This window comes from Heloderma suspectum, chromosome 3 (genome assembly GCF_057233095.1).
Source record: "Heloderma suspectum isolate Gila_16-S chromosome 3, 16-S_ref, whole genome shotgun sequence".
Classification (NCBI taxonomy): domain Eukaryota; kingdom Metazoa; phylum Chordata; class Lepidosauria; order Squamata; family Helodermatidae; genus Heloderma; species Heloderma suspectum.
This window is the reverse complement of record NC_139460.1, coordinates 291007601-291020300: the sequence shown is the minus strand read 5'-3', so window position 1 is coordinate 291020300 and position 12700 is coordinate 291007601. Positions and strand designations below refer to the sequence as shown.

The 12700-nt window shown below is 40.0% G+C and overlaps 1 protein-coding gene across 2 annotated transcripts in view; it reads right to left on the bottom strand.

The window, feature by feature from the left end:
* Nucleotides 1-3454: 3454 nt before the first annotated feature.
* Nucleotides 3455-12700, bottom strand: part of AGTR1 (angiotensin II receptor type 1) — a 65336-nt gene continuing 56090 nt past the window's right edge. Inside the window, exons 1-2 of one of the 2 annotated variants that reach the window (XR_014789600.1) lie at nt 4697-7790; nt 4130-4490 (exon numbers count right to left, since the gene is read on the bottom strand). Coding sequence is in view for 1 of the 2 variants with exons in the window: in XM_084847259.1 (XP_084703385.1) it covers nt 6663-7790 (1128 nt within the window). In the remaining variant the exon portion in view is untranslated. Of the gene's footprint in view, nt 7840-12700 lie in introns of those variants that run through there. The other variant, XM_084847259.1, reaches the window with a different exon arrangement.

Genomic DNA, 12700 nt, shown 5'->3' with positions numbered 1-12700 from the left:
CTAGCATGGCCAATGGAGAGCACCAGGCTGGGGAAGGCTGTTTGATACCACTTCTAATATAGGAAAAAGTCAAGTCCCATAATACGTTAGGAAAATATATGGTTTCTCAGCTGCAGTTAAGATTTTGCTACTTGTTCTCTATGGCCATACACTAAGGTTTCAAAAGGTTTGATACACAAATGAAGCTCTATATAAATGTGAACTGCCCCTTTCTTTTCCTTTGTGGGGAATTCACTTATAAATAGGAAATATTTGCTCTTTATAATGGCTAGAAAAAAAGGGAACAGAGCTAAGAAGAAAGCTGTATTCTTTCTTTGCAATAAATTAAAATGATATAAAAATATAGGAATTAAACTCATTAGAGAATACAGTTGGGAAAAAGGAGCTAAAAGTAGTATGTCTTAGGTCTGCTTCATATGAAATGGTTGCCACATGAAGGATGCATGCAATTGATCAGCTACCATCACACAGTTTTTTCTGTGCAACCAGAAAACATTCCTATTGGCTGTTTGCAGTAATGTATGGCAAAAACATGGATGTGAACTTTATTGATAACAATTTATCAGTATCTCCCTCAAGAGAATGTTTAGTCAATACTCTGTTGCAACATCTAGTCACTCAATAATCAGCTAGAGTTAAGAGTTTTAGTTAGATTAAAATAGTGCCCCCAATTAATTTGGCGTATTCAATTTTTTTTTTTAAAATACAAGAATTTACAAAAAAAAAAAAAAAAAAAATGCACGTGGCAGGTTCCATCCTAGAAAGAGCTATCTTCCTTCTCTTACACTTTGTCAGAAATACCTCTTCTAAGATGGCACCTGCTGTGACACATCTACAAACAAAGAAGGAATGCATTTTTTCTTCAGAACTATTGTTTTATTCACATATAAATCAATACAGATTTAATAAATGAACCAATCAATTAAAACTCATAGATAAATCCACTAAGATTTCTTTGATCAGGTGATAGCTCTACATTTCTCAATACTGGATGTTTAAAAGTGGCATAAAGGTGCTACAGCATGCATCTAAGATTCTGTTTAGGTGATGAATAGCTGTCCGCTGATAAGAGAATGGACCTGAATCAATGACCTGGCAAGTGTTGTGAGTGAACCCTCTCTATGTTTCATTCTATGTCTCTTGTCTTTCAGCGACCCAGTTCTTATGTAATGATAGCCCATGGGTTAGACAACCCACGGGCTGTCAGGGATGAGCAGGAGAGAGTGAGCCTGTTGCCTGCAGTGCGCCAGCCGCTTCCACTTTTAATCAACAACCTATAATCAACCCATTCATAGGTTGTTGAGTGTGACGTGTGAACCCAGAGTGCTGGGTTGTTTAGGGGCTAAACAACCCAGCAGTTAACCCAACAACAAATTATGAGTTAACCACTGGGTTGTTTAGCCCCTAAATAAGCCTGCGCTCAGGTTTGCATGTTAATTGTCATGCTGAACAACCTATGAATGGAACAATCATAGGATGAGTAAGAGTGGAAGTGGCAGGCATGTGAGAGGTGGCTCTCTCTCTTTTTCCCACTCATGCATGATAGCCCATGGGTTGTTTAAACCATGGGCTGTCATTATGTACAAACCAAGTCCATGTCATCATCAGCACTACTCACTATTTCCAGTAGGAGATAAATATTTTAAATGTGCCAGTACATGTTGAAAGCTTTTGCCTAAATAAGCACTATATTTCTTTTATGGCTGATAGAAATATGTCACAACTTATACTAGCCACAGAGCACACAAATTATCAAGAAATGTACATTGTTCAATAGTTCTTATAAAAGTACACTGCAATTAACATCTACCATTTACAAGTCGCATGTGAAGAAAATGCATCATAGAAAACATCTAGCATTTAGTTCATGTTGCTGATACACATATTTATGGTAAAGCATAAACCTAACCCAGACTTCCCTAACCTGGCGCCTGCTAGATATTTAGAACTACAAGTCTCAGCAGTGCCATCCAGCATGCCCAATGGTCAAGGGTGATGGAAGTTGTAGTCTGAAACATCTGGATGGTGCAAAGTTGGGGAAGCATGGCCTAACCTGTACAGTTAATGCAATACTACTCATATTCAGGCATTATTGTTCACTGTCTTTTAAACAAATGTGAAGAAAACTATATTAAGTAGTCAGGTCCAATAAATACATTTCTTTAGTTCCAAATAAAGATAGACACAAATGTAGGATTGTGTGATCTTCACAAAACACATGTTTCAAAGCTGTGATTTTTATGGCTCATGAATTCTACCGATAGATTTGTCTTATTAGTAAGTAGTATTAGTAAGGAATTTGTAAGAGACTCACATTTTACACCTAACTTGTCTCTTTTCTGTGAACTTGCTAATTCACTGCTGACTTAATTCAACAATTTATTTATTTAGGTTTTTTGCCTGCTGTCCCTTAACATAACATAACATTCTCTGGGTGGCTTACCATAAACAAACATATATTTTTTAGATACAAAATAAAACATAAAATCATAAAATTAAAAGCAACATAAAATATAACAAGAAACAAAACAGCAACCCAAAAGTTAAAATCACAGATTTTAAAGCTGAAAGGTCCAGAGTACGTGAGTTATTAAAAAAGGCCTGGGTGTTCACCTGGTGTCCAAAAGACCACGGGGAAGGTGTCAGATGAACTTCTGTGGAAAGGCTGTTCCATAACTGGGGTGCTACTACTGAAAATCCCCTCTCCCTGGTGGTTACCCACTTCACTTCATTTGGCAGGGGCACCTGGATAGAGCCTCTGAAGAAGATCTTAACGTCTGGATAGGAACATATGGGAGAAGGTGTTCTTTCACATCACCTGGTCCTAAGCCATTTAGGGCTTTAGAGCATCTCTACACCAGCCTAAAATCCCAGATTTAAAATGGGGCTTTCTGCTTCCTTTTTAAATGCAGGATCACAACAGACTCCCTTTACATGGGCTGCCTCCCCCCCCTTCTCCCCCTTATCTGAGTTTCCATATGTTCCATTGGTCCAGCTGCTCTTCTTGGAGCTTTCCCTTTTTCATGGAGGGAACTCAAGCAGAACACAAGTGGGGTAATTTGATAGCTCATTATCGCCTATCTATTTAAAAATGGAATAAAGGTCAGTTAATGCAGGAGACACCCTGGAGGTTAACGATGTCATCTAAAGGGCCCGCAAACTTCTGTGAGGAGCAGTCTCAATAGCAGAATAAAAGCTCGGTGTGAAGGAGCCCCCAAACAAATGGAAACAAACCTCACAAAACAAGTGACATAAGACATTGTGTCATTATGTTCTGATCAAGTGATCCTTTCTATACAGTGACTTCAGCCAGTACATGAGGACTTTACCACTCACTTTAGTAAAGGCGCAGAAGGTCCCCCTGCATTGAAATGAATGATTATGTCAGCAAATGGGGAACATCCATTTCTGAATTCACATGTACATGGATCTCTGTATTATCATTTCTTTTCTTCGTTAGGGTACCAAAGAATCATATATGATCACAGACAGGACATTTCCTTGTTTCAGCAAATATCATAGGATTTGAGCTTAACTTATAAAATGATCCATAATAATACAGATACAAGAACAATTATGATGACGCTCTGAAATACCAATGTATAATATGGATATGTCTTTCACAGCTTTTATAGATATAGATTCTATATGATAGATGCTGTTGTGAGAAATGTTTTAACACTATATACAACCAATTAATCACACAAAATCAAAGAAACTACAGACATTACCATTTTATACTGTTTTGATGTCACATTTATCAAACACGAAATTAAACTTTGGGTATACTGAACATTTACAGCTTCTATATACAGCACATCTAGATGAAACTATTAAAGAAAAGGTTAAGTCAACAGGTAACTCAAATACATCTTAGATTAATAATTTCAGTGCTTCTAAACAAACACTGTTGTGGAATCACCAGCACAATATTAACAAAAATACAGTCCTTTAGACATGTTTCCTGTACCACCAAGTGATTGCTACCTTTTTGTAATTTAGTACACATATGAAGATATATCTCTATATCTCTATATACAAAAACATACGTGCAGGTGAAAACACACACACACACACTATATCTTTATGATAAAAAACATTAAATTTAAGATGGGAGAAAATGAAACTTGAGTCAGATAAAGCTTTATTATACAATAAATATAAATAAATACCTTTATTTACAACTTTATCCAGGCAACATTTAAAAATTCTGCCAGCAGAAAAGAAAAGCATTTGTTGCATGCACGTAGGTAGCAATGATTGGGAAAAAGCATTCCTGCTTTATTCAAATATATATGTTTCCTTCTTGGGCAGGTGGGCCATCCATTAAGTCAACAAGACTTCTGAGATGAAGCTAACAATAAAACTAAATACATGATGTAGATGGTGTTACTGTTTAAGGAAAAAAGAAATGCTTGGCAAGTAAAAACAATTAAAGCCATGCTTTACATCTGAAGAACTCTCAATGTCCCAGTTCACACGACATGACAGCCCACCATGACTTTATTTACCCATGGCTTAATTTATAGGGTTATTTGAGTGTTGTCTAACCATAACACAACCCCTGCTACCTGGGTTCGCATGATATGGAAAGCCCATGGCACCATGCAGAAATGGTGTCCGCAGGCACCCAGCATGACACAACAGCTCCTACAGGTAAATTAACCCATGGTGGGCTATCATAACTTGCAAACAGGCCCATTGTGCTCAATGGAAAGTAATCATGAGTATTGGCAATTATTATAGTAGCTAATCGGTGCAATCTGTAGAATGTTGTGTAGAAAGGGCTTTTCATATTACTGATTTCTCCATGTAACTGTGTATGTGATAACAGGAGGTTCACCCAATACCCTCATGTGTTAAATGAATGTGTAATGGGGCCACATAGCCCTACTTGCATTGGCCCCTGGCCCCCAGCCCCTGCCATATGTCCAGCAGCCATGTTAAGCATGGAGGTCTTGTAAAGAATGAACCTGTACATTCATGGGGCTTCTCTCCAAAGTAGGGAGAATCCTGGGCCAACCAGGATTCTCCCTTGCATGGAGGAGCCCTACACATGTATGTCAGTGTCCACATAGATCCCTTTCTCATGGATGGTGGGGTGTGTGGTCAACATGTACAACTGGTAGCACTATGTAGTGTTGCCCCATGGCCATCTCCTGCATCCGTTGAACATTTATAATATATAGTGCCCATTTCTGAGATTGCAGTTGTACTTCTCTCTGTGACTGTGATCAAGGAGATGGCCCCCAGCTCATGGTGTCTACCATCCACATGGTGAAATTTGGTAGCCTGAACTAATGCTAGTAAAATTAATTTCCCCCCCTAATTACATGGCCTACTCCTGAAGCTTGGAGTTATTTTGCTGCCTATGGAAGAGTGTGAGTGTGTGTGCATGTGTGTGCGCACGCGCGCATATATCAAGACACACTCATGTGTCAGGCCAATTTTTCATTCAGAGTTAGGGGCATTGGATTGATCCATATTGGAATGGATCAGCATGGTCAACTTTGGTATGGCAAGGTTAAGTCTGACACCACCAGTCATCTGTTTGGGAATGTCAGAGGACTGAATCAAGACACTCTCATTCTTCCCTATAAACCAGGGATGGGTAAATTGTGGTTCTCCAGATGTTTTTGGACTGCAGCTCCCAAGATCCCTCACCGTTAGCTATGCTGGCTAGGGATGATGGGAGTTGCAGCCCAAACCAACCTTCCCCAACCTGTTGCCCTCCAGATGTGTTGGACTACAACCTTCATCATCCCCAGCCAATGGCCATGTGATTTCCACTCTCAAAAGTGTAATGCTGCATAGGGGCCAAGTTATCAGAAGGATCAACTGCTATCTATCTACTTCTTAAATATCTATCTACTTCTTAAATATTATGAAAATTATATAAAAGTAAATAGAACCTTTCCCACTGACATATTTTTCCAATAGCTCATAGCTCCACAGATGTCAGAGAAAAATACCTATAAAATGAAGCACTTCTCAATGACACTGTCAATGCTGTATTCAAATGTGTTGCATTTGTTATGTGCATATCTAACAAATATGAGTTCACTCTACTGCATACTTTTGTCTTAATTCAAAACCCCATAGTACTGCAAACACAAGAATGGTTTTTGCATGTATATATATGAAAATGTAGTATAGGTAGATTTTGATTACACTCAAGTAGGATACGAGATATAGAATTCATATTCTTGAAAGACAGCTTGATTTTTACTTTCATTTCATGACTCTGAAAACAAACTTTCTATATGACTCCTGCGCACAAGCCTATGAAAGGCAAGGCCAGAATTGCTTATACAAGTTCCAAAAAAATCTCTCATAGACTTGATTGAATGAAATATGCAACTGACCCACACTTTCTAACACGTTTCAAGACCTTCTCAGCTCTACCATGCACACAATATTCCCCTGCAAGCTTTGGAACAAAAAGGCAGAATGTTGATGACACTGCTCTCCACCGACTTTTGTTAACACTTGCTGTAAACAACCAACAATCCTAATCACAATACAAAATGAAAGGCAACTGCTCAGTTTTCACAGATGATGCGTCTCGGATGGTGTAACACTTTAAGCTGTAGTGGCTGGGAAACTGGGCCGGTATCCTCACTCTGGCCAGCTGGTTGAGGAAAATATGTGCTCTCAAGCCATCACTCAATGTCCAAGGACCCATTTTTCTGGGCAGCCAGGATTAAGTTTTCTGAAGGTCGATAGGAAAGGGAGGAGGACATTTTTGTTGACAGACTGGCATGTCTGACATTTGGGGGAATGTATTTTAGAAGCTGGAGGAAGTACTTTCTAAAGTTCTTTCCAAAAAAGCCATAAAAGACAGGATTCAGGCAGTTGTTAAGGTAAGCTAAGCAGATGGTGAAGGGCATGGCTGTATCCACAATATCAACAATTTTACAATCCACAATCACATGGAGCTGAATCAGCACATCCAGAAAAGTGAGTATCTGATGAGGAACCCAAGAAAAAAAGAAAAAAAGAACGATTGCAACAATCATCTTAAAAATGTCATCTCCTCTGTTCTTGTTTTTCTGAATCTGGTATGCCTTCTTCAAGGTCTTCCAGATTAATATGTAGCTTGTTAAAATGATCACAAAGGGAATCAAGAATCCCAACATATTTTTAGATAGGCCTAGTCCAACTTTGACGGTTGTGTTGCTGGTTGTCTTGTTGGTTGTGTTGCTGGCTGTCTCGTTGGCCGTCTCGCTGGGGATCTTATACAAGTAAGCACATACCGTTATATTTTCATTTTCAACGAAGTATACACTGCGGTGAATAATGACAGGCAAGCTGGCAAGGAATGCCATTAGCCAGATGATGATACAAGTTATCCGGGCAACGAGCATCGTGCGTCGCAGCCGGGACTTCATTGGATGCACTATTGCCAAGTAACGGTCAATGCTAAGGCATGTCAGGAGAAACACACTGGCATATAGATTGAAGGTTGCTGCAGCTGAAGCTAACTTACATAAGCAATTGCCAAAAGGCCAGCGATATTGCATAGCTGTGGTGGCTGCCCATAACGGCAAAGTCACCAGGAAACACAAATCAGCCAGGGCTAAATTGAACAGAAAGATACTTGCCACAGTTTTCAACTTCATGTAGAAGTAAATGACAATTACTACCAAGCCATTTCCAAATATTCCTAAAATGAAGATGATGGTGTAAACAGTCGGAACCATAATTAATATATAGTTGTGTTTTCTCAACATGAAACAGTCAACACTGACTCTGTTATCAGTCTCTTCTGTAGAGGTATTTAGGACCATCTTGATCAATTCAGCTGGAGGGTATTTGGAAAATGGATGCCAAACTCATCTGAGGGAGAAAAATGAGAAGGTTATTACTTTGGTTTTGCCTATATAGATAGACAGATAAATAGAGCTAGAGCTAGATATATACATACCCCCATTCAAAATGTCCTTAATAGCAATTTGGGGCAGATGTTCAAAACACTGTGATCTAACTACATTTGATCCAGATACTTAACCTAGTACTTTGGTTTCTTTCGTCTTAATCCCTAAACATCTTCAGTTTAAAAAAAGGATAAGGTCTCAAGCTTATACATATTTAGACAGAAAAACAGTCTGACAACTTCCAGCATTCCCCAGCCAGCATGGCTGGCTAGGCAATACTAGGAGTTATAGGGCTTTTTAGGACTTTTTGTAGGAAAGTTGTAGGACTTTTTTTTTTTTTTTTTTTAGCATGGCTGGCTGAGGAATGCTGGGAGTCATAGGACTTTTTCCTTCTACACATGCATAGGATGGTGCCTTCTACCGGTTTCGGCCTAGCTATGCTCCTATCTGGACAGGGATAACCTGGTTTCAGTAATCTATGCTCTGGTAATTTCCAAGTTAGATTACTGTAATGCACTCTATGCGGGGGCTGCCCTTGAAGACTGTCCAGAAGCTGCAGCTTGTGCAAAATGTGGCAGCCAGATTAATAACTGGGACCAGAAGGTCTAAGCACATAAGACCAATTCTGGCCAATTTGCAATGTATGTATGTACCTGTATGTTTCCGAGCCCAATTCAAGGTGCTGGTTTTAACCTATAAAGCCTTACATGGCTTAGGACCAAAATACCTGATGAAATGCCTCTCCCAACATGAATGTACGTGGATGCCATGATCAGCATTTGGGGCCTTCCTCCGAGTGCCTCCTCTGAGGGAAGCTCAGAAGGTGGCAACAAGGGAGAGGGCCTTCTCAGTGCTGGCTCCCTGACTATGGAATGAGCTACCCACTGATGCCTGCCTGGCACCAACACTATCATCTTTTTGGCACCAAGTTAAGACTGCCCTCTCTTCCCAGGCATTTAATGGCATGTAATGGCATATGATGGGGCACTTGTGTTGTCTGTCTTGAACAGGTCTGTTATTGAAATTGTGTACTGAAATTGTTTTTAGCCATTGAATTGTTTAAAATTTTGTACCTTAAATTTTTTTAGACCATGTTTTATTATAATGTTGTTTTATAATGTTTATAATGTCGTAGTTTTGTTTTTTATTTGTGTGAATTGTTGTGAACAACTCAGAGAGCCTTGGCTATTGGGTGGTATAGAAATTAATAATAATAATAATAATAATAATAATAATAATAGAAGTAGCAAATTATGGCAACTACACTTTCTCTGTCTGAGACTCCAAAGAAACTGCTCCCAATCAGAGTGGCCATTATGGGGCTACGTGGACAAACAGTTTGACCTAGTATAAGAGAGCTTCCCATGGTCCTATACTGCAAAGCAAAGAACACTGGAAAAGGAACCAGAAAAGCAAGTTTTCAGAAAATAAATAATATTTTCACTCTGAATAGCTTTTACATGCCATACATTAAAAAAAATGTGATGGAAGGAATGGTTCATATCAGTTACATTCAACAAATGAGAAACGGGCAGAAGCACACAAACTGATTGGGGGCACAAGAAACAGATGCCACCTTGTTACCCATGAAGAATTAAATTCAGGTTCTAAGAATTTTCAGTTAAGTTCGTTAAGCTTCCACGTAGGTGAATACATGAAATTGGAGATGATGCTGAAGGAGTTCTGTTGAACCGTGACCCAGGACAGATGAACAAGGCACCCGTTTCTATTCACTACGATGCTACATATGCAGGAGAATATAAGGCTCTATTCAGGTGATCTAATGAATCGGGATCATAGGGTGGAGCCTACTGTCATGATGCTGCCTCTGTTTGCATTCATTGACCTGGTTTGGACGTCATGCTGGCAATGCCTAGGTTGTTTAATCCAGGAACTGCAGGGACAAGTGGACCATGTGAGCCACGCACTCGTTGTTTCTGCTTTTAATTAACAAACCAGCAAATATTTATGAGTTAATTCAACAACAAACCGTGGGCAATTGTTGGTTTAACTCTGGGTTGCTTAATGTGAAGTAAGTCTCCAGAGAACATGGAACCTAGGAGTAAGAACCATGTGTAAGTGGCCTTAACTGTAGGCAATCCACAAGACCCTGGTCCTCAAACTACAGTCTTAAAAAAGGCAAATGCAATCATGGGAAGGCAAGGCTGTGAGTTGATTTTAGCAGTAGTACTAGGGAAAGGGATAACTAATGCTTTTCTGTGGACTGTTTTTGTGATAAAAATGGCCTAGCAGCTTTCCAACCTGTGGAGAAAAACAGGGGGACTCCCATAAATAGCAAGCAGGTAGGGAGATGATAATGAAAATGACCTGCAGGGAAAAACTGAATCACTCTTCTTCACTGGTGCCCCCTTCCACAACCTACTTTGCCCTAAAAACAGACCCTCATACCAGGGAGGTGTTTCCACCAGCAATTTACTCCAAGCCGGCTGTGTGTTGAAGTTGTTAGGGATACAGGACGTCATGGCCATCCAGCAGCTACCCCGGAGCTTATCGGGGAAAAACCGGATTTCCTGAGACTGCTTAAAGTCCGATTCTTTTCCTTAAGTCGGGTTCTCCCCAGTATAGTTGCTGTGTGCCCCAACCCCCGCATTTAGCTCAGGCATGCTAGCCCTGCCCAGGGGTGTGCCTTTTACCCTGACCCCAGTCAAGGGGTGTTTCCTCCCATTGTGCTGAATGAGGCTTGCCCTCCCATTGACCACAGAAATAATTGACTCTGCACATTTTAAAGCCCAATTCCTTAAGTGCGATTAAGTGCAATTCCTTAAGTGCGATTAAGCATGATCTTGAGGCTCCGATTCATTGCCTTAGGAAGTAATTACTTCACAGCTTCCTTATAGAGATCCTGTGCATTAAATGGGGGCTGGTTTCCATCTCTTTCCTACAACAAACGGTTTAGTGTCTCCTCAGAAGTAACTCCCATTGTGCTGAATGAGGCTTGCCTTTGAATGAAAACTTAGAGATTCCCCCTCATTTGAAATAGCACATTTTAAAGCCCAATTTCTGAAGTGCGATTAAGCACGATCTCAAGGCTCCGATTTGTTGCCTTAGGAAGAAAGTACTTCACAGATATCCTGTGGGTTACAAGGGGGGCTGGTTTCCGTTTTTGTGTTTACTGCTCTATTTCCCACAACAAACCCATTACTGGAAGTAACTCCCATTGTGGTCAATGAGGTCCTGCGGGTTAAAATGGGGGCTGGTTCCCCCTTTTGCGTTCTCCCCCCAGTATCCCAGCACAAGCATATGTGTGTCTACTCGGAAGGAACTCCCATTGTGCTCAGTAAGGCTTTCTCCTGAAATGCAGGTGCATCTGGACTTTCGGAGGGGGGGGAAGGAGAAAGGGGGGGGGAGAGGGGGGAAGCCTCTTTTATTGGTTGAGCATCCCATGCCAGTCAGATGACATTTACTCCAACCCCCACCAGGAAGTATGTTTTGTGAAGCAATTTTTATTGGTCCGGAGAATTTGCTTGTGGAACCCTGTGCACAGCAAACCCGATTCCTTTAAAAAAAAAATCCAGTACTCCTCTATTAGCTTCTCCTTCCATCATTGTGGAAACACGGCCCAGGAGACTAAATAGCCGGCTACACTGCAAGGTTGTTACATGGTACTCCTCCACAGCTCTGTCACAGTATTTGTGGTTTGCTACAATACTTGGTTATATTCCTGAAGCAAGATTCTTGTTCAGTATTGCACCACATGGCATATCCATATCTGACCTGGTACCTAATCTCTTACATTGTTGCATCAGACTAGAATACAGATGTTAAGGGCTAAGCCTTAGATTGAGGTCTTTGACTTAAATTTAATAATACATTTTAATTATTTCATAAGTGTAATCAGACTGACCTTAAAAACCTGGACATTACATCACTAAGAATAAATGAAATGTTCTTTCCATTGCATTATCTTATCAATGTAAACACTAAATATAGCACAACTGCTAGATTTCTGTTATCTTTGTGTTCTGTTTCTGTTACATTATGGGTAGATACTGTAAACATCTGAATAACTTTCTTTCATACGATATATTTTGGCTGCTCTTAGAGACCAAGACAAACAACATAATTAAATGTGTTTTTAGTGAATTACTTAAGAGGTCGTCTTGGATCATAGAGGTTTACTAGCTATTAATGAAAAGAAAACCATTTGGCATTCAGAAACTTGCCTATCTGAACTTATGTGGATCTGTTGCCAATTGCTAATTTGTGTCTGATTAGCAAGTATGTTGGCTTTATTCTTAAATGCACTTCGGATATGTGAAGTCACTATGATTAAAATAAATATGAGCCAAAATCAATAGAGCAACATCTTTTCTTGCTGATTATAACAAATACTTGCTTGGATAAACTGTATACTTTTTGTTTGCTGCCTATAACGGAAATGTAGCTACATGCTTCATTGCTAGAATGAGTGCCCTTTGTATCATGAATTCATATATGGCCTATTCAGGTAGCAGCATAATATCTGGTGGTCTCAGCTCCTGATTTACACAACACACCTTTTGAAAAGACTCTAGGTACGAACTACTTTTTACAGGGTCCAAGATCGTGTGGATAGAGCCCACGTGCATACAATCTGTATGTGTGTAGGGTGTGTTCTCAAGATCAATTGAATGCATGTAGCTTGGGAAGGGTCTGGTGGGTATGATCCTGTCCTGTCTACATGCATTCCCCATAGGTGCCATATCATGTGAACAGGGTTGGAGTAAGGGATACCATAAAGCAGGGGTAGACAACTTGTGACCCTCCAGATGTTTTGACCTACAATTCCTGCAATTCCTCACCATTGGCTCCGCTGGCTAGGG